Source organism: Papio anubis, chromosome 10, assembly GCF_008728515.1.
Source record: "Papio anubis isolate 15944 chromosome 10, Panubis1.0, whole genome shotgun sequence".
NCBI lineage: Eukaryota > Metazoa > Chordata > Mammalia > Primates > Cercopithecidae > Papio > Papio anubis.
In genome coordinates, this window is record NC_044985.1 from 116,069,843 (window position 1) to 116,097,067 (window position 27,225).

General features: G+C 57.7%; 2 protein-coding genes across 2 annotated transcripts in view; both read left to right on the top strand.

The window, feature by feature from the left end:
* DIS3L2 (DIS3 like 3'-5' exoribonuclease 2) overlaps nt 1–27,225 on the top strand; it is a 441,955-nt gene that overhangs the window by 364,958 nt on the left and 49,772 nt on the right. The window contains 9 exon segments of the mRNA XM_031651606.1: nt 6,446–6,488; nt 6,490–6,574; nt 6,577–6,610; nt 7,347–7,392; nt 7,394–7,483; nt 10,161–10,254; nt 10,432–10,467; nt 10,595–10,725; nt 10,857–10,961. Coding sequence (XP_031507466.1) covers nt 6,446–6,488; nt 6,490–6,574; nt 6,577–6,610; nt 7,347–7,392; nt 7,394–7,483; nt 10,161–10,254; nt 10,432–10,467; nt 10,595–10,725; nt 10,857–10,961 — 664 coding nt within the window.
* Nucleotides 19,413–24,865, top strand: LOC100997030 (intestinal-type alkaline phosphatase). The gene is made up of 10 exons (XM_021924134.1): nt 19,413–21,286; nt 21,368–21,484; nt 21,599–21,714; nt 22,199–22,373; nt 22,450–22,622; nt 22,868–23,002; nt 23,098–23,170; nt 23,301–23,711; nt 23,925–24,041; nt 24,153–24,865. The coding sequence occupies exons 1-10, from the start codon at nt 21,220–21,222 to the stop codon at nt 24,470–24,472; spliced, it is 1,704 nt and encodes a 567-aa protein (XP_021779826.1). The 5' UTR covers nt 19,413–21,219; the 3' UTR covers nt 24,473–24,865.

The following is a 27,225-nucleotide window of genomic DNA, read 5'->3' on the forward strand; positions in this document are numbered from 1 at the left end:
AAAACAGCTGCAGAATGTGCCTGGCTGCATCAGGGCCCCGCCCACTCACCTGTAGAAAAGCCCTGCCGTGGACTGAGCCTCCCGGCCTAGGAAACCTGGCTCTGGCCTCCCCTGCAGGCCTGTGATGTCTGACTCCAGAAGCCTTCTCCTCCGGGCTTTTCCATGCCTGTGAACTGGGCCCCATTCATTTCCCTGCGGTTTCATGGGAATGTCCAATGTATTCAGGAGGTTGCAGCGCGCCCAGGAGGAGAGGGGTCAATGAGAGGCCCAAGCTGTAACTGGTGGGCCACCCAGCGGCCACGGCACCCTCTGCTGGAGGCTGGCAGCAGGGTGCATGGCCAGCTGTGGGTGGGGGTCCATCAGTCAAGCAGCTGCACTTCCTCCCCATCCCCCTCCCACACCCAGGCCAGGGGCTCTGCCTGCAGCTCCCTCATGCCAGGCCTCCACTTTCCAGCTCCCAGGCCCCCAGCCCCACCTGGCCTGGCCCAGGACAGAGCTGCCACCAAGATCTCTACCACTTTCTCTCCCCAGCAGCCTGCAATTCAGTGCCCCGCAGACCCCTGCCTCCTGGGCCCTGCGGTTTCCACAATACTACACTCAATTTCTGTCCGCTAAGAACACAGCAGGTCCCATGTAAAGGTGGCCATCACCTGCACCCCATGGGTTGCCCAGCAATGGAGAAGGGGCCATGGTTGGGTGCACAGCTTCTGAGACAGGCCCAGCAGCTGCCTTCATGGCCTCGGCAGAGCCCAGGGCTCTGGAGCTTACAGGGAGCATATGCCCAAGTGTGGAAAATTTGGTCTGCAGAAGAAATGAGGCTGAAATTGGCTGGGAGCAATTCTTATCAAAGCCACATTAGCAGTTTTCAGCAAGAGCTAATTGAACAAGCTCTGTGAGTGGCCTCATTCCATTAGCAGGAGCCTCCCACAGAGTGTGACAAGGGCCCTGGTGGCTGAGGGCAGAAGAGGCTGTTTCTGTCCCACATTTGCCTTAGGCCTTTGAAAATGGACACATTTTCAGCTTTGGGGACTGCCCCTGCCCCTCTGCCCTGGCTCCCGCTTATTTCCAAAGCCACTCTCTGAGTGTCCTGTGTGAGGAAGGGGTGAGGTGAGTTTCTCAGCACTTTAGCAGGTGCATGGATCTGAAATGGGACACCTCTGGCTCCTTGCCAGAGGGAGGCTTTGTGGTGAGGGTAGGGGAGGCAGAAGAAACTTACAGAAATATTGCCTTTGCTGTATTTTTTGCCAAAGTCCCAGAGTTGGGGCACCCAGGCCAGTCACATCATAGGATATATAATAATAATGTCTTATTTATTCAAGGCCAGGAACTTGAACATTGCTTCCCTGTTTTATAGGAAACAAATTGAGATTCCATGAGCTTAAGAAACAAGTGAGTGGTAGGGCTGGCATTCTATGCATGCCACTGAGGAAAAGCCCCTCGTCTCTTTTCCTCTACTGATGGCAGGGCCAGGAGAGGTGAAGGACACCCCCCAACTCCTACAACCTGCCAGTCAGGACCTTCCTGGCCACAGATGCCTCGGATCCCTGACTATCAAAACCCAGCCCCAGCCTTTCAGCTGAGCAAAGAAATACTCAGATCCAGTTCCTCGATGGTCAGGGAAGGCAGGCTTCCTCTGAAGCACAGATGGCTGCATCCCTTTCTCATCTCCTCACCTCTGAGCCCATTACAGCCACTGGGCCTCCCTTTCGCGAGGTCTGAGGGCCCAAATGTGGCCACCTAGCCTCTGGGGACTTCCTTCCTTTGGAGCTAGAAAAACAGCTGCAGAATGTGCCTGGCTGCAGCAGGGCCCCACCAGGGTGAGAGCAGCCTTTCCCAGCATCATCCTTTAAGATGCGACAGAAACAGGTCCCACCCGAGCCAGCAGGAATGCGGCACCCAGTGTCTGCCTCTGCACAATCTTGATGCTTGCGGGTACCTTCAGGGTGAAGGACGCCCTGTCGTAAATGCATGAAGAGCCCCGCGTTTTGTGTATTGATGTTGATGTTCTTTCTTTAGAGGAACACTTGTGCGCTGTGGGAACCTGTGTGTCTACCAGTGTCACCCTTGCTGTGGGGAGTGTGTACCGTGTGTGGGGGCTGGTGACCTTTCCCTGCTGTCTGCCACAGCATGTGAGGGGCTCGCCAAGCCTCATACCTGCCCTCCCTTTCCCGTCCCCTCCTGCCCCAGGGAGGCCCAGACCCAGGGAGGAGGGGTGCTGGGAGTGAGTGACGAGGAGCTGGGGTCCTGGCCCTGCAGCCGCTGTCACAGCGCAGCCCCACCCCAGACCTCCAGAGTGGTGGGGCCCTGGTGGTGCGGGCTTCAGACACTCGGCCGATGCCAGGTCTGGGACCGAGGCCCCGTCTCCAAGGCCTTGGCTTGCTGTTCTGGAAGGTGGTGCTGGCTGGCAGCCATTCCCAGCCCCTCGGAGAGCAGTTGTCAGGCGGTCCCTGAGCTCCAGCGCCCCATCCCCAGCAGGCCCAGTGATCTCATGCCTGTGCCCCTGGCGCTGGGAGGAGCGGGGTGACACTAGGGCCAGTGCCCACATCAGAGGAGGAAGGTCTGAGGCCGGGACAGGGGACAGGGTACGCTCCCATCCAGCAGCCCCAGTGCCCTCTCCGCCCCCTTCAGGGCTCCCCTGGCCCAGGGTGTGGAGCAGCGCAGCCTGACCAGCCAGGATCGCTTGGGGCATTTTGGAGGTTTGGCTGCCCAAGCTGTGCACCTAGCACTGCTCCCCAGGAGTGGGAGGGAGGAGGTCAGGGCAGAGGGCCTTGCTGACCGGGTCATTGTCACAGCCTCCATCTCTGGCCCTGGGTTCCTACAGGAGTGCCTGGGCTCTAAGCTGGAGCTACCCCATCCCAGGACCTTGGGGAGGAGGAGGCTGGGCGCCACCTCCTGGCCCACCAGGGAATTGACAGGGTTGGGGACTGTGGTCCATATGTTGACCCCAGATGAGAACCCTGACCCGCACTTACCCTACCCCATCCACCCTGCACCGTCCAGCTCAGTTCTCTGAGCCGTGGTGCGGAGTCCCATTTGCAATGGTGAATACTGAACTCGGTGAAACTCTGGCTGCTGGCAGCTGGGCTTGGCCTGCACCTTTCTGTCTGCAAACTCCACTGGGGACCCACCTTCCAGCCACCCCAGGGTGCCACCACCAGAACCAGGGGTCAGCCCCGCCTTCGTTCACTCCTACCCAGAGCCCACCTGTTCACTCTGCCCCCATCTGCTACCTGCAGCATCAGAAGGACATGAGGGCAACAAACAGCCCCTGCAGCTGGCCTCAAACATCATGGCCAAGGCTGTGCCTGGGAAGCGGACTCTCTGTGGTGCCAGCTCCCTCCTCAGTGCCCTTGATCTTTGTCTGGGTCCCTGCTTGATGTGACCCAACTGGCTGTGCCAGAGCTCCACAGGCACTGTCCCAACTCCCAGCCCCAGGAGGGAGGGTAAGGCTGAGACCACAAGAGAAGCAGACTCAGCCACACCAAGGGCCCCAGCACGGTGGGCCTCTCCTCCAAAACCTCAGCAGGCTTCACGTTCAAGTCACCAAGAGTGCACTTGTTGTCTGTCGAGGGCAGGGGTGACTCCTGGGACTGTGCTGGGGTCCAGGGAGGACAGGTAGCAGAGTTGCCAGGGAAGCAGCTTGCCTGAGGTCTGTGGTCATGGCAGGGGCTTCTGCAGTGGCCCCGTCCTCTCCGGGTCCCCTCCCTCCTGTCCTTGTCCTCATGTTTACTGAAGACCATGAGAAGGGATGTGGAGAGCCCCTGCGGGAACTAAGAGCAGGAGCCTGGCTCAGCCCTGAGGGGCCCCCAGATATTCAGTTCCTAAACCCATAGTCGGTGGGGCATGGGCATAGGAGAGTAACCAGGGCTGCCTCGCACAGCCCTGCTCCTTCACCCTGTCTGCCTGGTGGCCTCCTTAGCCTGCAGCCTCAGTGCAACCCGCTGTGGGGTCATGCTGCCCCCTGCTGGCCACACTGCAAAACGCAGCCCAGGGTTGGGCCTAAGGCTACACTTGTCCCTCTTCCTGCAGCTGGGCTGGAGGGGAAAGCAGGCACCACACAATAGCCTGGATGCTCCTGCCCAGGAGGATTGTCTGACTGCATGGGGAGAAAAGTCCAGAACCATGCCTGGCACATGGTAGTCTTTGTGGAGTGAGAGGGCAAAAGTATGCATGAGTGTGTGCATCTGAAGCATTTCAGTGCTGATGGCCTGACCAGTATTAGATATTTTTCAAGCAGGGATTTTGACTCCTCTTGGATTCACAATATCTTATTATGAAATCCAAGTAAGACCAGTCTAATGGCACCAGACAGTGATACAGGTGAGCCTAGAACAGTCAGTGTTCATGTCGGGGACTGCAGCCTACTTTTCAGGGGAGGCTTCAAAAGAATTGAGGAACAGAGTTGATGGTAGGGATGAAAATCACAGGGCATGTTGAGGAGACCCCCTGCTGGCCATGTGGAGGGCAGGTGGGGCAACAGGAGAGCAGCACCTGCATCCTGAGGGCTTTCCATGCATCGGGCAGAGGGCCTGCCAGTGCAGAACCTGTTTTCTCTACGTCCGTGACAGCCCTGAGCAGGTGCCCTTGTGACCCCTGTCCTGCATTTGAGACAGAGGATGGATGGGGAGGGCTCTGTGGTTTGTTCAGGATCCCACGGCAAGGATGTTGTGGAGCTAAGAGTCAGACCTGGGCTTGGGAGACTTGTAGTGGGTTAAAGGCTTGAACACAGGGTTTTTGGCAGGAAGTGGTGGGCACAAGCACAGATTAGGGGCTGGGAGGTGGGGTGGCACATTACAGGCAGTTACTGCCACCCAGAGGGCAACATGGACGCTCCTCCTTTTACCTGCTGGGTATCCTATGTGATAGAAGGGTAGGCTGAAGTTTGATCCTTGTGGTCACACATCCCAGCTGTCACCTGCCTTACTGTGTGTCATGAGCCAGCCCAAAAAAGTCCCCACAGAGGAGGGATTAGGGGTGCTGAACTGGCTTCCCTCCTCCCCAGGTGGCGCCTGCCCTCCTGGGGCATTTCCCAGCGCTTCTTCCTCTGCAGCTCGGGCTCCCTGGGGAGGCAGATGTGCTCTCAGGACATCCTGGTGGAGCACAGGCACACGTCTGCCCTGGCAGGCCCACCCTGGGTGGAGGAGGGGCTCTGCATGCCAGGGTGCTCTCTCTCTCTGGCTGGCTTTCTTTCCACAAGCGTGGCCAGATGACGAGGCTCACCCGCAGCACCACCCACACCTCCAGGAAGGGAAGTTGATGGCAGGGCTCCGGCTGTGGCCAGGCCTGCGGGAGCTTCCTCCCTGACCTCTCTCACTCAAGGGGAAAGCTCGGGGCTGGGCATGAAGCCTGGGGAAAGGCAGGGAGGGCAGAGTCCCCCCAGCCTAGTCAAGGCCCTGATCACCCCATGTCTTCCCGAGGGAGCGGCTTTCCCCATGAAGGGGATCCTGGTCACCAAGGCATGAGGACATGCCCAAGCGCCCATCACAACAGGCTCCAGATGTTCTGCACATTTGTGATCTTCTTGTCCCACCAAAGGAGGGGCCTCCTGTCCCAGATTTGATGATAGGGACAGTGGTACTGACCTCAGTGCTGTGTGATACCAGCCCCCCAGCCTTTGCCTGGTTCACGTCCCGCATCGCCCATCAGTCCCTGCTCCTTCAGTCTGGTACCTTGACCTGCTCAGTCCGTCCATCAGGAGCCACGTCCATTCACAGTGACTGTTGAATCTAATGACACCCAGGTGCTGCAAAGCCAGAGCAGCAGCCCCTGAAAGGGTGACTCTGGGGTCTCAGCCCATCCCTACTCCTGCTGGTGAGGGCTTCCCTCCTGCTGCCTTAGACTATCCTGTCCACCCTCAGAGACCCTGTCGGGAGGCTTCCCTCCAACAAGGCACCATCCCCAGAGGAGAAGGGAGCCCAGCACTCCTGGGACTGAGGGGTCCTCGGTCCACTCACCACTGCCACATGCCCCAGGGAGCCCTCTGAGCAGGGGCTGGGCCAGGGCCCCTGGGTTCCCATGGCCTGGGCGAGCATGGTGCCCTCTTATAGCCAGGGCTGCCCGAGGGTTCCAGGCATCCTGTCATTCAGCAGAGATCTTTCCTTGGCGCCTTCTCTGGATTGGGTGGGCTGCTGAGTTCTGGGGCTGCTGCGGTGAATTATTTAATAGATAGGTGCTTCCCTGGTCTCCAGGGTCCCCCTCTGGGAGAGCCAGCACAGGAGCTAACCAGACAGAGGAGAAGGCAGTGTAGACCCACTGGTACAGGGGAGACCATGGGAGTGCTGGGCAAGACAGGGACTTGGCGGAACACATGAGATGAGGCAGCTGGGAGGTCATCTTTAAGCTGAGACCTGAGGGGTGAGAGAGCCAGGCAGGCTGCAGCGTGGGAAAGCCTGAGCAGCTGTCCCCCAACCCCAGCGGTCCCTCCCATCCCACCCACCCTCTGCAGGCTCGTGGAGGAGTTCATGCTCTTGGCCAACATGGCAGTGGCCCCACAAGATCCACAGCCTTCCCGGGCAGGCCCTGCTTTCTTGGCACCCCCACCCCAGACAAAGGATGCTCAATGACCTGGTGGAATTCTCGACCAGATGGGGCTGCCCGTGGACTTCAGCTCATAGAGGCCTCGAAATGTGAGTGGTGGGCGGGGTTCCCAGGGGAGGCTCTGCTTGGGGAAAGAAGAGAAAGACACACCTGGAAGGTGGGGGGTCCAAGGGCCTCTGGCCCCAGGGGAGTCCCTTTCCTTCAGCCAGGTCTCTCTATAGAGGAGGAGGAGGCCCTGGGAGGGAAGGAGGCCCTGGGAGGAAGGGGCCCCTCTGAGTCACAGGGGGCCCTGACTTAATGGGACCTGCCCCCTCACCAGGACTGTGCCAAAGCGGGGACCCTGGAGGCCTAGCAGAGGGCAGGGGGTCCTGTGGCCAGAAAGGGCGGTCTTGGGCCCAGAGGCTTTCAGAGTGTGGGGGCTGGAATTGCTTAGGAATCCGGGAATGTTCCTGGTGGGGTACTTTCAGGTGCTTAGGTACTTGGAGGCTGAAGCTAAGAAACCCAGGGCCTTGGCTCTGGTCCTGGAGGAGGGACATCTCACTGGGCCCAGCCCTGGGGAGAGGCAGGTGCCCTAGGCCCGGCTGGAGCCCAAGTGAGTCCAGGCCAGTCAGCAAGACATGGAAGGGACTAACCTCAGGCCAGTGTACTTGGGCCACGGAGGCGCTGTGGGCAGCTGCCCTCTCCCCACCCTCCCCTCTGAGCAGAGCTGAGCCCCCAGAGCAGCTCCTCCCCTGAGGCTGGGCGCAAGGTGCCCAGCAGTGACAGGGCCCGAGTCTCTCTCCCGAGCTGGACCACATGTCCACTGGGTTTCTGGGATTTGCTTCTAGAAAGCTGACCCAAACATTTGGAGATGACAAAGTACTCACTGGCCGGGAAGGAGGTGCTCACCCAGCATGTGCTCGGCCCATGCACGGGTAAGGAGGGAGGCCCAGCCCGGCCCATGCAGGTAGGAGGAACCCTGTCCCATGCAAGTGGGAGGGGTCCAGCCCGTCCTGCGCCCGGCTCCGGAGCACACTGTGAACCTGTGACCTCCCGCGTGCAAGCACAGTCCACCAGTGTTCCTGTCCTGCTGGACATGGCTGGGTGGGCCGGGGCTGCTCCTCCTCTGCCGGAGGGTGGGAGGAGGCCAGGCCCCAGGCAGCCTTGCGTGGGAGGGGCACCCTGAGCCTCTTGAGTTTGAACGCTGCCTCCCTCAGACTTGCTCCAAAGGACATGCAGAGCTGAGGGGCTACCGAGACCTCCTGTCAGGCTGGGGTCCTGGAGGAGAGACAGGGTCCCGTGTGGCTTCCTGTCCCAGGAACCTCCACAGCCTCCACCCCTGCATGTGGAGTCCAGAACCAGCTGTCAGCCTCTGGCCAGTGTGGGAAAGAAGCTTGAACAGCCCGTGGGGCTGGAGCCTGGGCCTGCAGGGAGGTGGCAGCCTGTGGGGTGGACAGCTGGGCTTGCTCTGGGGCATACATCCCTGCAGCCCCAGAGCTGAGCTTCACCCGTGCAGGGCCTGAGCATCCTGGGACCAGGACCCCAGAGGACCCTCGGGCCAGCAGGAGCAGTGGGTGCTGATGAGTCGGCTCTGGGCCCCAGCCCAGCCCAGGGGCAGGGACAGGCTGTATTTCAGGGGCTTGGTCACATAGCAGATTCAGTCTGTTCTCAAGAACTGGATGGCTTCAGCTGACCCCAGTGGATTTATTTTCTGACACTTCAAGCTCTGCTGGGTTTGAAGCCATCAGGGCCTGCTTGGGCTTGGCTGGTGCCCCGTCACAAGTGTCTGCCCGGCCGGCACCTCGACTGGCTGAGGGCTGGAGGCTGTGCCTCTTGAGGCTGTTTCTGTTCTACACTCCAGTGGCTCTAGGCCTGGCAGAGAAGGCACAGCAGCCCCTGAGTCCCAGAACTGCCTCTGGCTCTGCCCTGCAGGGCCCCTCCCATGCCCCTGCCTCTAATGCCATCACCTTCAAGGAGGTACAAGCCAAGCTGGAGTTCCAGGGATCAGAGCCGCTCCGGAGTCAGCCAGAGCCTGAAAAGGCTGCATTCTCCTGGCTCGCCTGCCAGGGAGCTCGGAGGCGCCCTTGCCTGGGAATCTGATGGCAGCGAGTCACCAGGAGGTCTGCGGTGCTCCTGTTCCTCGGCCCCGGGAACTGCGGTGGGGACAGGGCAGGGCAGCAGCAGAGAGCACAGAAAGGTGTGAGGGGGCACGCAGTCCCCAGTGAGCTTCTGCATCAGGACTCCAGGGCTGTCCCAGGGACGGCTGGGCCTGTGGGAAAGCCATGGTCCCCACCTGACCCTGAGCCACCTCCACCAGCCAGGAGGGGCCAGGGCCCTTCAACCTCACCCAGGTCATCTGGGGAACTGGGCCACCGCTGAGAACAAAGCCCAGATGTGTCTGGGAGTGGAGGCTGTGCCCACCTCCCCCGGAGACTTGCCCCCAACTTAACCCAGGGCCCAGCAGGGGCTGGAAGGGAAGTGGAGTTAGGGAGCCGAGCAGGTCACTGCCAGCTGCGCCCTGGATTCCAGGGCCCATGTGCACAGAGTAATGGGAGCTGGCTGTCTGGCCAAGGGCACAGGAGGGTGAGTGTGTACAGCAGCCAGGGAGCAAGGGAACCAGCGAGACACACAGGAGTGACCTTGGACCTCTGCAAGGAACCCGTTCACTCGCTCCCAGGCAGCAGCACTGGCCTTGACACCCAGCCCTGAAAACTGGGGGACTGCAGGGCAAGCAGCTTCAGTGACTGTGGCCCCAGCTGGGCCGGGCTGTGTGCTGGTCCCTAGAGACTCTGGGTATCTCCCCGTCCCAGCCCTGCCTCCTGCCCAGCACAAGGGCCTCTGGAACTCCGCCCTCTGTGTCTCAGCCCCTGGGAGGATCAGATGGTTGGAGATGAGAAGGGCCGAGGCTGGCAGGCTGGAAACTGCCTCCCTTGGCGGCTGTGGGGTGGAGTACTGGGGGGCACAGAGGTGCTGGGGTGAAGCGTGGCTTCAGCTGGGCAGGATCAGTGCCAGAGGGGATGAGGACAGCCCTGACCAAAGGTGGGCCTGGGCCAGAGAGGAAGTGCCCAGGAGCCTGAGGCCTGTGTTGCACGGGGCAGGGAATGGCATCCTGGGCTTTCTCGCCTGCCTCCCACTCTGGCCAGATGGAGCAATGGACTTGGCCTCCTTGAACAAAGACCCACAGCCACCTCGGCTTCTGCTTGTGTCTCCAGCAGACACTGTCTGCAGCCCCCGGTCATACGTGGCCACAGGCTTCTCCCTCCTCCTTCCTGGGCCAGAGTAGCAGCCCCAGCCCCATGCTGGGGAAGAGTAGACCAGAGACCGTTCCCTCCTGGAGGTGCCCAGCAGTGACTCAGCAGCGACGGGACATCTCTGGGCCATTCTCAGTGCTGCCCCTCGAGGGCATTTGGGAGGCCCAGGCAGGCCAGATTTGTCTCCTGGAGAGAGGTATGGGCACCCCTGGGCTCTGCCCAGCCTCCTGGCCTCCCCTTGGGTCCACTGGTCCTCCTTGGCTTTGCTCAGCAGGCAACAGTCCATCAGGTCTGTGCACACCAAGGCTGCCAACGGCAAGGCTGTGGGTGACACGGGCCTTCCGGGACTGGCCGGGAAGCTCTGGGCTGGCCAGGCTCTGACTCGCCCCGCAGATGGCACTGTACTTCTGCTCGGGGCTGCTGCGGGACCCGGCATAGTTCTGGCACTATGCGCTCATCATGCCCCTGTACACACACTTCACCCACAGTGGGTGCTGAATGGCCCAAGACCATTCAGGAGTGACAGTGGAGGTCCAAATGTCGGGCGACCCAAGCGAAGGGGAACCTGGCCTGAGAACTCTCCTTATGGACCAGTGCTGCGGAAGGTGCATGGGGCCCACAGCCAGCCCTGGACACAGCTGAGAGGAGGACACTGACCTCAGAGGGCTGCTTTCTGCTGCCCTGGGAGCTGGGTGCTGGGGTCCTAATCTGTCACCTGGGGCGGAGCACCATGCAGCCCATCCCCCAGCCATTGCCCTTCCCCACTCCCCACCCCCCAACCTCATGCCCCATACAGCACCGCCCACCACCCCACCCCCTCTTCCCAGGCTATAGGGAGCAACTAGACATGGCGCCCGATACCCTGCAGAAGCAGGCGGACCACTGCAACGACCGCCACATGGCATCCAAGCGCGTGCAGGAGCTCAGCACCGGTCTCTTCTTTGCCGTTCTGGTCAAGGTGAGCCCTCCAGCCTGGTGCCCCTCACCTCCCTCTGGCTCCCGACCCTCCTGGGCACCTACTCACCAGGAGGCCTCAAGAAGCCCAGGGCAGTGCCAGGAGGTGCCATGGCTGCAGCACTGTCCTTGCAGAAGAGTGGCCCCCTGGAGTCAGAAGCCATGGTGATGGGTGTCCTGAACCAAGCCTTCGACGTGCTGGTGCTGCGCTACGGCGTGCAGAAGCGCATCTACTGCAACGTGAGTGCCCTGGGAGAGCCCGTAGGCGGCCAGGGCAGCCCAAGCCATCCCACACTGGAGAGGTACAGGCTGTGATGGGTCACACTCCACCCCTCGCTCCCCCAGCCCTAGCACAAAGCCCACCTGATGGGCCTTGCAGAGACGCCCAGCTCTCCCACCTGGGATGGTGGCTTCAGGCCCAGGGTCAGGCCTGGCCCCCTTCCCCAAGGACCCAGGAACCAGAGATCAGGCCCCTCCATGGCTAGTACAGCTCGGCAGGGTGTGCAGGCTTTGGGGACCGTGTTTATAGGAATGTGAAGGAATGAGAGGCCAGAGAATGGTCCTTGGCCGCTCTGGAAACTGTCCCCTGAAGACAAGGAAGAGAGCTGTCCCTGGCTTGGCTCCTGCCCTGAGTGACTGTTGATTCACAGTTCTCTCCAAGGGGACGTGGGCCTGTCCTAACGCCGCCTTAGGGGCTTGGCTCCAGCTGGCCCTGGGGTCTGCAGGTCACCACCTGGGCCCTGTGTCTGGCTTTGAATTTCCTAACATCCAGAGTGCCCTGGGAGTACAGTGTCCAGCCCGTTGTGTGCAGTAAACGTGGTGTTCCTAACCTGGAGCTGGGCAGAAGAGGAAGGACAGAGTCCCCCTGCGGACCCTCGGGACTCTGTGTCCTAAAGTTCAAGCCTAGGTCATCTTGCAGTGGGCCCAGCCCTGCCTGCACTGACAGATGGCACCAGCAGGGGGCGCAGTGCTCTGCCGCCACAGTTCTCTGTCCCCACCTCAGTGCAGTCAGCCCTGGACGCCCCGACCGCTTGCCCACAATAGCACACAGAGCTACGGGCCTTCCCAGTCCCCACCCCTGGCCCTTGGTCACTCTCACCTGCTGCCTCAGCCACAGGTGGCCTGGCAGGGCCTCCCTGAAGCTCCCTCCAGCCAGCCAGGGCCCAGGACCGAGGGCGGAGGGCTGCCTCCAAGCAGTGAAGCCCTCCAGGGTGGGAGGGCAGGCGGCCCCCTCTGTGTCCCATCCCCCTTAGTCCTGGCGAGCCCTCCCCTGCCTCCTGCGGTGCCCCCCGCCCTCATCTATGCCCCCTGGGCTCCCCCAGCACTGCAGCCTCCCGGGTGGGGTTTCAGGACCCCCAGGCCCTCCCAGCTCACCCAGACCCTTCCTGAGGGTCCTGCTTTCTGGCACCACCTTCCCTTCCTTGGGGACAACCACAGTGGAGAGAGGTGGGGCTCTACCTGTCGCACTAATGCAGGGGTGCTGACCTTTTGGGGTCCTCTAGAGAACTTGATGAAAGCTATGAGTTTACACCTAAGAAATTGTCGGGCACCGTTTTTCACCAACAACGTGCCCTGAAGGTGGACCCAGGCCCCCAGGTTGCATTTTGTAAGCCTTGGGAGCTCTCAGGATGCCTCTGACTCCCTCAGCTCTGCACTGACCCGAGGCATTCATCCTGGAGCAGGCCCTCGTTACAGACAGGCGAGCAGAGGCTTCCAGAGGCCAAGGGAGGGTCCTGGGGGTCCTGCTACAGGGCCGGAGGCAAAGCTGCACCTCGACATCAGTCCTTTTCATCTTTGTCTCCTCACGGCTGGGCTCTGCACAGGTCATCACCATCATCAGCCTGGTAGAGGTGGTCCTGTGGGCGGCCATGACCCTCAAGTATAGTGCTGTCCTGAAGCAGCCGAGCAACGAGGGCCACCTGGGCCCCGAGGAAGAGGAGGAGGAGGAGGAGGTCGAGTGTGAAAAGGAACCTGAGGGCCGAGCTTGGCCGACCCTCCTGCCCCACCCCACTAGCTTTAGGAACAGGACCTGTTGACACCAAGGGGGATTTTTAATTTGGATTTTAACAACGCAAGGGTTTGCTTTTGGTTTTAGTTTTGCGTTTTATTTAATGTTTGCAGCTCAGTTTTCAAACAAACTGCAGGGAAGAGGATGGCGCTGGAAGAAAGGCTGAGACCTGGCCAGCAATGAGACTGGCTCCCCTTCCGCCCGGGCCCCACTGCCTCCTCCAGGCCAGGGAATGGGGCCTTTTCTGCAAATCCATGTCAGGGAATAAAATCAAGTGTGGAGTGCCATCTGGTGTTTGGGGCGCCCCTGGGAAGCCTGGGCAGTGGAATGCCCCTTGCACCCAGGGCAAGGGACCCAGCTCAGGCTCCACCCCTCACTGTTGAGCCGATGTCACCGCCCGGAACCTTCCTGTCAGTTCCAGCACGATTCAGAGTCGGCTACGTGGCAGATTGATGCCGGAGTCTCATTCTGCCTGATTAAAAATGTAATTAGTATGCAAGACTGAGAGCGCCCCCGTCACCCTGACGCATGTGACTGTGTCCAACCCTGCCCCTGCTTCCTCCTGCACCAGCTCTGCAGGGCCTGGTGGGGGTCATGGGTCCTGCAACACCGTCTCCCCGCAGTTCCTTGGCCAACACTCTGAATGGCCCTGTCTATACCCTGGGTCTGAGTCAGTGCCCTGGCAGCTCCAGGCCTAATCCTGTGCTCTGGGGACAGAAGCAGGCCTGGGCCTGGGGGAGGGGAAGAGGGCCCTCCAGTGCCTTCCCAACCAGGAGGGGAAATCGGCTCCTGGTGACACAGCCTGGCCCTGTTGCCCACCCAGTGTCCCGAGCACCCACGGATCCCACCTGCCTCGGGTCCCGGGCAGAGCTGGCCGGCCACTGGGCAGTCCCTTCCCCAGCCAGCCCGACCCCAGCCTGCCCTCCTTCCCCCTCCATGAGGGAAGCTCCGTGGCTTGGCTTCCCCGAGAGCTGCCAGAAACTAGGATGAAAGCCACGGTGAGCACGGCCTCTGCTCCCCCGCACCATGTCCTGGGGTGTCTGGATTAACAAGCTCATTTGATCTGGTTACAGTGAATTTTCTTCAAAGAAACACTCAATAGGGTCCCTTGTCAGAGTGCCTCGCAGCGCCTGAACGACAGTGACTGGGCACGGCTGCCTTTGTTCTGCCACCGTCAGATGGGGCTGGCTGTGGGAGGTGACCAAAGACGTCCCCGCCCCTGCCCTCGGAGCCTTTCCCTCCTCCAGGGCTCAGCCACCTCAGGTGGCCTTCAGTCTGTGCGTCCTGCCACCCCCGAGATGTCCCAGAGGCCACGGTCACCCCATCTGTTCCTGCCCCCAGAACCTTCTCCTGGAGCCAAATATCTGCAGGGACAGACAAGTGAGCGTCTGGGGGTTTGGTGCTGGGGTGTAGAAGGCTGTGGGGTGCTGCCCTGCCCCAGGCAACCTGACTGTGAAAGCCCCAAACAGGAGACATCCCAGCCCCTTCCCCTCCCCTCTACACTGCCCACCCTCTGAGGAACAGTGGCCAAGTTCCTCTCTGAGCCTCTCAGGCCAGGCTGGCCCTGTCCCCCAGGGCCTCCCATGAAGCCTGGGAGCTATTCCCTCACGGGCAGCACAGACCTGGACGGACACCTGTCCCTGTGCCCCAGCGCCCCCAGGCCCCAGTGAGGAGTAGCCAGGGGGGTGAACAAGGGGGTTCCTGCAGGTACTGGGCTCAAAGGTTCTTCAGACAGCCTCGCCTTCCCTGCTGGCCCCAGAGCATGGCAGGTCCCTGGAGCCGTGGAGGCCATGGCAGCCCCAGCCCAGCCCACCCCACCCCATCTGGGGAAGTGGAAACCGTATTCACAAGGGTCAGATCAGGTCTCTGCCTACAGTGACCTGGCAGTTTTGTGCCCAGCTAGGGCCTCTATCAGGCCCAGGCTGCCCCCACACCCTACCCAGAGCTCAGAGAAGACGGCCCAGCCTTCTCCCCACGTCAGTCATGCTGAGCCCCGCGTCTGCGTTCACTCCTTTAAGGAACGTGGTTGACTCAATCCGGTGCCGCACCTTCACAGGATGGCTCTCCATGGGTCCACTGGGGGCCCAACCTCTTATATGGCCCCTCGCTAAAAGGACTCAACAGAAAGAGTGACCAGGCACCGACCCTCGTTTGCAGGAGGACTTGGCCATTCCCTGGGCTGTCCCACAGCACCTGCCAGCCAGGGCCCAGGGCACAGAGCGAGACTCTGTCTTTTCCTCAAGGAGACACCGTGGGGGAGGGAGGGAGAGGTAGACACCACCAACCTCATCCCATGACCAGGGGCTGGCGACGCTCAGAGGCCCGTGAGTGTGTTCTCCACCCGGAAGGGTCAGTGCCGGCTCCCTGGACCCAGGGGAAGATGGCGCAGGTGGTGGCCCGGCCTGGGGAAGGAACTGAAGCCACCCTCCTGGAGAGAAACTGACGCCTCCCCAGTTCCTGTTAGGAAGGACCTCAGGAAAGAACTGGGATCAGGCAGCCTGGGGTGGCGGCCTCCGGGCCCCTGAGGAGGATGTCAGGCCGCAGAAGGGAGGGGATGGGCATGAAGCTTGGGAAGGGGGCGCCAGAGGAGGCAAGGCCTGTGCAGAGGCAGCACCAGAGGCCACTGCAGCGGCTCCACCACCCAGCAGCGCCACCATGAGTCCGGAAGTGGGAGGCCAGGCAGGAGGGGCTGTGATGGTCCAGGTGCCAGGAGGAAGGGCTGAGGGGACAGTGCAGGCGTCCAGAGAGGCCTCGCGGGGACAGGCTGTGAAAGTCACAAGTGGGGATGGGCTTTCTCCAGGGAGTTCTACAGCACAGATGGTGCCGCTGGCCTGGCTGTGGCCAGCTCTGCACGTGAGCCTGCCCCAGTCCTTGCTGGGCACAGACCAAAGAGTGGTTCCTGGGTTGGAATCACAGAATTCAGGGGCTGATGGCGGTCAGGATGGGAGTTGGGAGGGGTGAATGAATTAAATATTTGAGCCCTGGCGGAGGCTACAGGATGTGGTGCCTTTCACATTAAAGAAGGTTCTGGAGAAGGAGATGATTCTTGGAATAGGTATCAGTTTCCACATGCCTGAGATTAGGTTCCGGATTTAAAACCTTATTGTAAGATCATCTCTTTGAACCTTCTCTCTAATTGTGCGGTTTTATGGTTTGGGGGAAATTTTGATTATTTTTGTTGTTTTTGGTTTTTTGTTTGTTTGTTTGTTTGTTTGAGACAGGGTCTCCCTCTGTTGACCAGGCTGGAGTGCAGAGGCTGGAGTGCTGTGGGGTGATCAGGGCTCACTGAGGTCTGCACCTCCCTGGCTCAAGAAATGCTCCCACTTCAGCCTCCCAACTAGGTGGGAATACAAGCGAGTGCCACCATATCCAGCTAGTTTTAAAAATGTTTTGTAGTGATGGGGTCTTACTATGTTGCCAGGCTTGTCTCAAGCTCCTGGGCTCAAGCGATCTTCCCGTCTCAGCCTCCCAAAGTGTTAGGATTATAGGTATGAACCACCACGCCCAGCTGATTTGTTTTTTAACAGATAGAAAATCATTTGAGGGGGAAACTGATCCATTTAATTTATTTTACTTAAAAACCAGTTTTGCTCAACCTCGTTCTTAAGCTGTGTTGTGTTCTTAATGTTTATCAATAGTACATTGCTCAGTTCTGGAAAGCACTTAGCCAGATATTTAAAAAGCAACAAATTTAAGTGCAAAATAGAAGATGGAACAAAAACTCTCCAATAGTGTATTCAACTTAACAGGTTTTCAACTCACCAGAGTGCTATTGGAATACAATTGTCCTCCTGGTTCCTGTCATATAAGATCAAAGTTAAACCACTAAACACAATTGCCGCATCCTTGACTTCATAAACTTTCCTTTCCACACATCCATATAGATGCCCGAAGCACCTTTCAGGGCAGAATTGTCTTTTGTCCCTCACTCTCAGGGGACAACCATGCACTAGGGCTCACCTGCCAGCCATCCCTGCCAATGTCACTACTGCTGGGGGGGCAGTGAAGGGGGTGGCCAGATCAGGGCTCAGGGTGCCTGGCTAAACGCCCCCTTCACTGAACCTGCTCCTGTGCCTGCAGCTTCCCACAGGCTGAGGCCCCAGTGCCCTGCTTGTGCTGCTGAGGGAGGCTCCATGGCCTGTTGAGAGGCCTCCCCAGGAAGCCCGTGGGGAGGAAGTTGGGGTGTCTCCTGCCTTGGGGGTGGGACAGTCCCTTCTTGTTCCCACCCCAGGTACCTGACCCAAGTTCTTCTGTGTGTGAGGAATGCCTGGATGCCCCTCCCTGGTAGGTGGGATGGGACAGAGGGAGGTCCTGCCTACACAGCCCTTAATTAGGAATTTAAGAGATTTGTGCTCTAGGAAGGAACTGCTTCCGCTACCATTTGGCCCACTGTGTGGTGTGCAGACCCTCAGATCGGAAACAGGTTTCAAGGGTGTTCAGGACTTACCTCGTGTTCATGAAGGTCAGGGTTCACCTCTTCCCCCCTGCTCCCCCTGCTAACTCTGCAGCAGACCCTGCACTAATTAAGTCCCCACAACAGCCCTGAGCCCCCGGCTCTGTGAAAGTTGTCAGAATCAAAATGAAGCCACTTTTGTCCAACCCTAAGAGCAACAACAAAATAATGTAGCCGGGAGGTTGTGAAAGGCCCCTCCCGCACACCTGCCTGTGATCAGAGCCCTTCCAAAGCCTCTGGGAAGGGCTCTGAGGCGCAGACGCCTGAAACAAGACCTTTTATTTTTTTCTTTTTTTGCCAGGACTTTGCAGCTCGCTACGTGAGTCACAAGGACGGCTAGCCAGATGCACAAGAACACTTGCCTGATACGCTGTGTCCACTCATAAACTGACGTCCATTCCTGGGATAAGCCCCTGGAATCAGTGTTCTCTTCCTTTCAAAACAACTGTGTAGGCAGATGTGGTGGCAAGTGCCTGTAATGCCAGCTACTCAGGAGGCGGAGGCAGGAGAATTGCTTGAATCTGGGAGGCAGAGGTTGCAGTGAGCCAAGATCACGCCACTGCACTCAGCCTGGGCAACAGAGCAACTCCAAAAAAAAAAAAAAAAGACAAAAAAGACAAAAACCAAAAACTGAGCATGTACTGCTCCTTTGGTCTTTCAAAGCCCTCCTTGCCTCCCCTCTGATGCGCCCCTAGTTTACTAAGGCTGGGACTCCACATGCAGTGCTGCTGCTTGTTCCCAATTAAACTCCACAGTTTTGGGGAGCCTCCCTCTGTTTCTTGAGGTTGACAGGACTTCATTCTTCTTGTTCGTAGATGAGGGAATTAAGGCTTGGAGAGGTTCCGTTTTGAAGGACACTTAGTAAGTGGTGAAGAGAGAATTTCAGCTCAGACCCAAAGGCTATTTAATTTATTTCTTTTAAATCCATGCTTCTTAGCGCTCAGCTAGTCACCTATCACCTTGACAACTTTTTGCCATAGCCACATTACTGCCTGTGGTATTACTTACTGAATATTTTTCTCTACATAAGCTCAGATTTTCCTTAAATCTATTAGAAAAGAAAACTTGTAACTGAAAAATGGGGGACCACCATCTCTTACCATAAACAGAAGCCACTGTGTATTCCACACACACCAAAAGCAATGTCCTTACAGCCTCCTTAGGTGCTTTGAGTCTAAAGTATGCTTTGTCTTGTTAAAGGGGAGATGGCAAAGTTAGGGTGGCAGTGAAACTAGGCAAAGGTAGGGAAACTATGCAAAGTCCATAAAGCATTTCTTATTTTTTTCTTTTTCTTTTTTTGAGATGTTTTCTCACTCTGTCACCCAGCTTAGACACATATCTGGTTGTCAAGGATTAGGGACAGGGGAAGAGGTGGAGGAAAGAGGTGGCCTGGTTATAAAAGGGACTCTGTGGGGTTGGAGCTCTTCAGCATCTCAACTATGGTGCAGTTACACAAACCTACTTAGGTGATAAAATTGTCTACAAATTTCCACACACATGCACATGAATACAGGGAACACTGGGGAAATCTGAATAATCACTGTGGATTATGCCATTGGGGGAGACTAAGCAAAGCACACAGACATCTCTTGTACTATTTCTTTTTCTTTTTTTCTTTTCTTTTTTTTTTTTTTTTTGAGACAGGGTCTTGTTCTGTCACCCAGGCTAGAGTGCAGTGATATGGTCTTGACTCACTGCAACCTCCACCTCCCGGGCTCAAGTGATTCTCCTACCTCAGCTTCCCAAGTAGGTGGAGAGAGAATTTCAGCTCAGACCCAAAGGCTATTTATTTCCTGTGGAGGGACCACAGGAGCACGCCCTTTTCGCTCTGCTAATTTTTGTATTTTTTGTAGAGATGAGATTTTTCCATGTTGCCCAGGCTGGTCTCAAACTCCTGAGCTCAAGTGATCCTCCCGCCTCAGCCTCCCAAAGTGCTAGGATTACAGAGATGAGCCACTATGTCGGGCCTCTTGTATTATTGCCTGGTTTTTTTTGTTTTGTTTTGTTTTTGAGACAGAGTCTCACTCTGCCACCCAGGCTGGAGTGCAGTGGCATGATCTTGGCTCACGGCAACCTTCCCCTCCCAGGTTCAAGCGATTCTCCTGCCTCAGTCTCCCAAGTAACTGGGACTACAGGTGCATGCCACCACGCCTGGCTAATTTTTTGTATTTTTAGTAGAGATGGGGTTTCACTGTGTTAGCCAGGATGGTCTCAATCTCCTGACCTCAAGAGCTGTCCACCTCAGCCTCTCAAAGTGCTGGGATTACAGACGTGAGCCACTGTGCCCGACTTGTATTATTTCTTACAACTAGTTGTGAATCTATAGTTCTGTCAAAAACTCAAACTTAAACATGAAACTCAGGGTGGCTATAAAGCCCCCTGACTCATCTTGACTTTGGAGTGAATCAATGAATTAATTGCCTGCCCATTAGTGAGTCTCCTCTGACCTTTAGCTAAGAATGTTCCTCACTCAGCAAGATGAAGCAAGAGGTAGAGGGAACTAAGGGGACAACAAGCAGGAGGCAGGAAGGGCCCATGAGGGTGACATCTTCCCTGAGAGCCCCAGGATGACCAGTGGGAAGCCAGGCAGGATGCAGGCAGGAGGACCCAGGAAAGCTCGGCATGAGGGAGGCCCTGGGCGTGGTGTGGAGTGGGGCAGGGCAGGCAGAGGCTGGGCAGCAGGTGAGGTCCCCTGGGTTCTGAGGGCCAAGCCTGGGGTTTGAGGTAAACAGGCCTGAGTGGAGAAGGGGCTGCTGTGGTTGGGCTGGGGTGGGTGGAGCTGGAGGAGCCTTTTCTTCTCGAACCAATTTTTGAATTGTGCTACATAACATGGTACATCAAATTTACCTCCTTCACCATTTTCAAGGGTACAGGGCAGCAGTGTTGAGTACACGCACAGTGTTGTGCAGCTGATCTCCAGAACATTCTCATCCTGCAACCTTGAAGCTCTGTCCCCATTAAACTCCAACTGTAACCCTAACCCCAACCCTAACACGAGCCCTAACCCTAACCCTAACCCATTGCCTCCTCCCTCAGCCTCAGGCAACCTCCATTCCACTTCTGTCTCTATGAATTTGACTCCCCTAGGGACCTCAGAGAAGTGTGTTCATGCGTATTGGTCCTTTTGCACTGTGCATTTCACTAAGCATAATGTCCTAAGGTTCATCCACGTTGTAGCAGGTGTCAGGGTCGCCTTCCTTTTCAAGGCTGCATCATACTCCATTGTATGTGTGCACCCTGTTTGGTTTCTCCATTCCTCTGTTGCTGGACACTTGGTTGCTTCCAGCTCTTGGCTGCTGTGGATAATGCTGCTGGGAACATGGGTGTGCAGTATCTGTTCAAGTCCCTGGTTTGCATTCCTTTGACTACACACTCAGAGTGGGATGTCTGGACTGGAGCAATACTTTTGAACTCAGCCTGAGGTCACCAAACTCTCTGAGCTCCTTATCAGAGGCTACACTTCTGGGTGTGCCCATGGCTCATGGAAAACAAACTCACCCCAGGCTCAATCTACCTGTGCAAGAAAACAGGGGTCAACCTCAAGTGTACAAGCTGCTGTGGAAGACCCAGTCCAGGCCTGGCCAACCCAGGGCACTGGCCCCTCCCCAGCCTGTGTCCTCAGGACATAGGTGTGGGCACCCACACACACCAAGTGGGTTCTAGGGCAGCCAGGCCACCCCACACGCCTCCTTTCACACTCCTCTGGGGCTCGTGGTATGATGAGCCCTAACCTGGGCCCTGGCCTAGGCTGTGTGTTTCCAGTCTCACCTCTCTTCACACCTTGAATGAGGTGAACAAAGGAGTGGCAACGGATCTCCCACAAGACACTATGAGCCACACACGGTCCCTTCCCTTCAGCAAGCTTGGCTTCTGGTCACAGGATTGGGTGGGGTCAAGATGGACACAAGGGGTGTGGGGAGGGACGTGGAGCTTTTACAGCCAGGGACAAAGTCCTACCCTGATTTAAATCCAGGCAGCCTGCACTGCAGCCGGTTCCTAGTGTCCCCACTTCGCCTCCCTCCTGCTGTACCGAAGACATGCAGGGGCCCTGGGTGCTGCTGCTGCTGGGCCTGAGGCTACAGCTCTCCCTGGGCATCATCCCAGGTAATGAGGCTCCCCAAGCTGTTCCGCACACAGGGCGCCCCCTCACCAGGCTGACCTGATCTCTACTCTCCCCCTGGCCAGTTGAGGAGGAGAACCCAGCCTTCTGGAACCGCCATGCAGCTGAGGCCCTGGATGCCGCCAAGAAGCTGCAGCCCATCCAGAAGGTCGCCAAGAACCTCATCCTCTTCCTGGGTGATGGTGAGTGACCAAGGCCTGTCCAGCCCTGCAGCCCTCACAGCCCCAGCACCTAGGACCTTTGGTGATTCCAGGCCAGCCCTGGGGCCCAGGACTCACACATTTCTGCCCCTTCAGGGATGGGGGTGCCCACGGTGACAGCCGCTAGGATCCTAAAGGGGCAGAAGAATGGCAAACTGGGGCCTGAGACGCCCCTGGCCATGGACGGCTTCCCATACGTGGCGCTATCCAAGGTAAGGGCTGGGCCACTTCAGAGTCCTCCAAGCAGAGGAGGGGGTCAAGGATATGGAGTGTGGCAGGAGGGAGGGAGCCAGGACAGCTGGGGCCTGAGTTAGGAGCTGGGAGCAGTTAGGACCCCAGAGGACCAGAACCAGGCCCCTGGTTGGGGTCTGTGTCCAGAAGGCTGGGTCCTCCTCAGCTGGCCAGGGGAAGAGTAGAGATCAGGTCAGCCTGGTGAGGGGGCGCCCTGTGTGCGGAACAGCTTGGGGAGCCTCATTACCTGGGATGATGCCCAGGGAGAGCTGTAGCCTCAGGCCCAGCAGCAGCAGCACCCAGGGCCCCTGCATGTCTTGGGCGCAGCAGGAGGGAGGCGAAGTGGGGATACTAGGAACCCGATGCAGTACAGGCTGCCTGGGTTTAAATCAGGGTAGGACTTGGCCCCTGGCTGTAAATGCTGCCGAAGCCCCAAAGTAGAGCTCAGGGTGTCTCTATTCCCAGACGTACAATGTGGACAGACAGGTGCCAGACAGCGCAGGCACAGCCACAGCCTATCTGTGCGGGGTCAAGGCCAACTACCAGACCATCGGCTTGAGTGCAGCCGCCCGCTATAACCAGTGCAACACGACACACGGCAATGAGGTCATCTCCGTGATGAACCGGGCCAAGAAAGCAGGTGAGCTAGGGCCCGCTGTGGGGTCAGGACCAGGCCCAAGACCTCGGTCACCAATCCTGACCCCTGTCACCCTCAGGAAAGTCAGTGGGAGTGGTGACCACCACACGGGTGCAGCATGCCTCGCCAGCCGGCACCTACGCACACACGGTGAACCGCAACTGGTACTCAGATGCTGACATGCCTGCCTCGGCCCGCCAGGATGGCTGCCAGGACATTGCCACACAGCTCATCTCCAACGTGGACATTGACGTGCGACCCCAAGGCCAAGGGCTGGGGCTAGGCAGAGGGGAAGGTGGGGGCACAGGCTCAGATCCAGGCAACCAAAAGCCTGATCCGGGTCAGCAGGGTCTGGAGGTGGGGTTGGGGACGTGGAATGTGCAGCCCAGCCTGGGCCATTCCCACTGCCCTGGGGAGGGGAGCCAGGGGCTGTGCATGAGGAGGGGACATGGGGCCAACTAGGCCCCCAACCCACCTGCCCCATCCTCTGTCCCCAGGTGATCCTGGGTGGAGGCCGCAAGTACATGTTTCCCAGGGGGACCCCAGACCCTGAGTACCCAAGTGATGCCAGCCAGAATGGAATCAGACTGGATGGGAAGTACCTGGTGCAGGAATGGCTGACAAAGCACCAGGTGATGGGGGCTGGCAGGTGTGGGAGGCATGGCAGGAGGAGGGCAAGTGTGTGGGTCTCAGGGCTGTGGGCTGAGGCCTGGCTCTATCCCTGCAGGGTGCCCGGTACGTGTGGAACCGCACTGAGCTCATGCAGGCATCCCTGGACCAGTCTGTGACCCATCTCATGGGTAATGACCCCCTTCCTGCCCTGGCATTCCTCAGATGGTCTCAGAAGGTGCCATCCAAGCCTGTGTGCACATCAGCCAGCACTCTCCTGCTCGCAGCCTGCCAACCACTACCAAGCCCCTTGTCCCACAGGCCTCTTTGAACCTGGAGACATGAAATATGAGATCAACCGAGACCCCACACTGGACCCCTCCCTGCTGGAGATGACAGAGGCTGCCCTGCGCCTGCTGAGCAGGAACCCCCGCGGCTTCTACCTCTTCGTGGAAGGTGTGTGGTGGCCCCTGGGGAGTGGAGGAAGGCGGGGCAGGGCAGGGCAAGTTCAAGCATCACCCTCCTCTGGCCTTCCTGCAGGTGGTCGCATCGACCATGGTCATCATGAGGGCTTGGCTTACCATGCGCTCACCGAGGCGGTCATGTTCGATGACGCCATCGAGAGGGCAGGCCAGCTCACCAGCGAGGAGGACACGCTGACCCTCATCACTGCTGACCACTCCCACGTATTCTCCTTTGGTGGCTACACCTTTCGAGGGAGCTCCATCTTCGGTAGGCCTGGGGAGAGTGGCAGGTGCTGCTGCATCAGTTATGTAGGTGAAGTCTGAGCCTCAGTTTTCTCCTCTGCCAAATGTGTGTAATGCTGGCACCAGCCCTATTGTGAGGACAGAGCCCCTGAACAGGCAAAGTGGTGGTGCCTAGCACATAGGAGGCACTCCCACAGCTGTGGTCAGCTCAACTACAGGGACCCCCGTCTCCCTACAGGGTTGGCCCCCAGCAAGGCTCAGGATAGCAAAGCCTACACGTCCATCCTGTACGGCAATGGCCCGGGCTACGTGCTCAACTCCGGCGTGCGACCAGACGTGAATGAGAGTGAGAGCGGTGAGTGAGGCTGAATGGCCCGCTCAGGGGGACCAGAGTGCCAGGGATGGGGGCATTCGCGGGAGGGGGACGCTGCCCGCCTGCCCTGAACTGCACTCACCCTTCTACCAGGGAGCCCCGATTACCGGCAGCAGGCGGCGGTGCCCCTGTCGTCCGAGACCCACGGAGGCGAAGACGTGGCAGTGTTCGCGCGCGGTCCTCAGGCGCACCTGGTGCACGGTGTGCAGGAGCAGAGCTTCGTAGCGCACGTCATGGCCTTTGCCGCCTGCCTGGAGCCCTACACGGCCTGCGACCTGGCGCCCCCCGCCGGCACCACCGACACCGCGCCTCCCGCTCCCGCCGGCACCACCGACGCTGCGCACCCGGTTCCCGCGTCGCTGCCTCTGCTGGCCGGGACCCTGCTGCTGCTGGGGGCGGCCGCTGCTCCCTGAGCGCCCCACCCTGGAGTTATCCTGCTCCCCACCTCCAGGCGTCCTGCCCTGCTCCCCGTCCTGAGCTGCCACTTCCGGCGTGAACACATACAGGTGACCTGCCGCTGGACCTTCACCCCCTAGAGATAAACCAGCATTAGCTGGAGCAGCGCTGCCCTTCTTCCCTCTGCATCCCCTTCAGGGAGCAGGAACCCAGGGCGCCCTGGGAGCTGAGCCTGGGACTCCCAGGACCTCCCCCCAGGCTGCTCTCTGATTCTTCCTCCCAACCCTAGAGACTGCGGATTTGTGCCATGCGGCTGCCTGCACCCCAGACAATAAAGGGACCTAGGCCGGGCGCGGTGGCTCACGCCTGTAATCCCAGCACTTTGGGAGGCCGAGACGGGCGGATCACAAGGTCAGGAGATCAAGACCATCCTGGCTGACACGGTGAAACCCCGTCTCTACTAAAAGTACAAAAAACCAGCCGGGCGAGGTGGCGGGCGCCTGTAGTCCCAGCTAATCGGGAGGCTGAGGCAGGAGAATGGCGTAAACCCAGGAAGCGGAGCTTGTAGTGAGCCGAGTGGGCGCCACTGCACTCCAGCCTGGGCGACAGAGCAAAGACTCCGTCTCAAAAAAAAATAAATAAAAAAATAAATAAATAAATAAATAAATAAATAAAGGGACCCAAACCACTCAGCCCCCACCCTGCCTCTAGCCTGAGGAAGACCAAGCAGGCCTGGACCCAGAGACGTCCTCCAACCCTGGATAGGACACACCGAGACTGTGTGCCCCATCGTTCTTAGCTTCAATCCTCATAGCACCTGGTAGACCCAAGGACTTGGGTGGATCAGGACACCTGAAGAAGAGCAGCTTCCCGCCACTCTGCAACCCACCCAAGGAGGCTGCTGGGGCGGGGATCCCCATGGGGCTTTGACACAATCCTCTGCTGCCTCCCCACTAGGATCATTCCACACCCCTGCACCTGACCAAGGGACCAATGAGGCAGAGGCTTGCCCCAAGTCACAGCCACTGAGATGCTTCCAGACCCCCAGTGCCCATTCCAGGTCAGGAGATCCAAGGAGCGCCTGAGGAGCTCTGGGTACAGGGCAGCAGCCCAGAGCCCATGGACCCTCCCGGGACATCTGGATGCTGGGCATAGATTTCTCAACAAGGAAGACTCCCCTGCCTCCTGAAGGTCTCCATTCTCCTAGGAGACAAAGCAATAATAAAAGGAAGTGTTAGACAATGTAATGCCGGTACTACTTCCTAGGAGAAAAATCATGAGTGAGTGTGGGCACGGTATCTGGAGGGGTGGATAACGCAGACCAGGAGGGGCTGCTGAGGAGCAGACGATTGAGCAAGACACTTGAATAGAGTGGGGCTTAAGCAAGGCAGCACAGCAGTGCAAAGGCCCTGGGACAGTGCCAGAAGGTGCTCTGGGAGGCCAAGGACTGGATCAGAGGGGTGGGGGTGGGTGGGTAGAGTGGGGAAAGCCTGAGGGGTCAGGAGAGTGGGGGTAGGGCATGGGAGACCATGAAGTCTGGGTACAGGGGTGTGGTTGGAGGTCTTTGAGGAGGGCTGTGACTCACCCTGGCTGGAAAATGAGCACTCTGGCTGCTGCCAGGAGAAGCGTCTGGTCTTTTGGGCGGAGTATGGGGGTAGTGACAGGCCCAGGTGAGAGGTGAGGAAGGAGCTGACTCCAGGTGTTTGTGACCTCCCTCCAAAAGCATTCTGGAGCACCCATCCCAATAGAGCCATGCTTAGTGAGTACCACACCTGCTCCAATAGAACATTGAAAAGAATTAAATAAAGGTGAAATCAACCACATTTTCCAGCAAATTTTGCAGTATTACAAATTTATTTGTACATTTACAAAGGTGCGAAAAAGCTTCTTGCTTTTGCAAGAAATAGTAACGTGATTCAATATGCTTTCTTATTTACTAAAACCTTGAAATAAAATTGTAAAACATCAGTTTTACAACTGTTTTAAAACATCAGTTTTAAACATCAGTTTTACAACAGTTTTAAAACATCAGTTTTAAAACATCAGTTTTACAAGGCCTGGCTCTCAGGGTTGTTCTTTTTTAATTCTGGGTTTTAGTAGCTGTCACAAAAATATTGGAGGACCATGATCCCACTTGTGAATAGCCATAGGACTCCAGCCTGGGAAGCACAGTGAGAATCTATGTCTAAAAAACGAAATAAAAGGATGAATTTTATGGTATGTAAATTATATCTACATTTTAAAAAACAGATTCAAATATATAATCTGCTTTCAAGTTTTTTAAAAATATGTAGGGATGAGGGTTGTATCAGTCAAATACATTTTTGACCACAAAATTCACATGTCAATGAAAACATTCTCAAACTTCAGTTCTAAAACATGTTTTCTTTGGCATGAGTTTTCATTCCAAGATGATTACTTTCTCATTTTTTCATTGAGAGGACATCTTTACCTGGAAGGAGCAGATGCAAGAAAAGTAAAATTATTTTTCAAGCTTTTTCCTGATTGTCTAAAACAGATAGCTCTTGTCATCTCAAAAGTGTCAGCACTTTGGTCTTTAGGAAGGAGGGAGCCCAGGTGCGGTGACTCATGCCTGTAATCGTAACACTTGGGAGGCCAAGGTGGGCAGATCATTTGAAGTCAGGAATTCGAGACCAGCCTGATCAACATGGTGAAATCCCATCTCTACTAAAAATACAAAAATTAGCCAGACATGGTGCCACACACCTATAATCCCAGCACTTTGGGAGGCTGAGGCAGGCGGATCACT

What these genes read in the sequence shown, in the direction of transcription:
- LOC100997030 (XM_021924134.1), top strand. Translation starts at nt 21,220, where the DNA reads ATGCAGGGGCCCTGGGTGCTGCTGCTGCTGGGCCTGAGGCTACAGCTC. An exon ending in CATCCTCTTCCTGGGTGATG is followed by an intron (nt 21,485 to 21,598) that starts GTGAGTGACCAA and finishes CTGCCCCTTCAG; the next exon opens with GGATGGGGGTGCCCACGGTG. An exon ending in AATGGCTGACAAAGCACCAG is followed by an intron (nt 23,003 to 23,097) that starts GTGATGGGGGCT and finishes CTATCCCTGCAG; the next exon opens with GGTGCCCGGTACGTGTGGAA.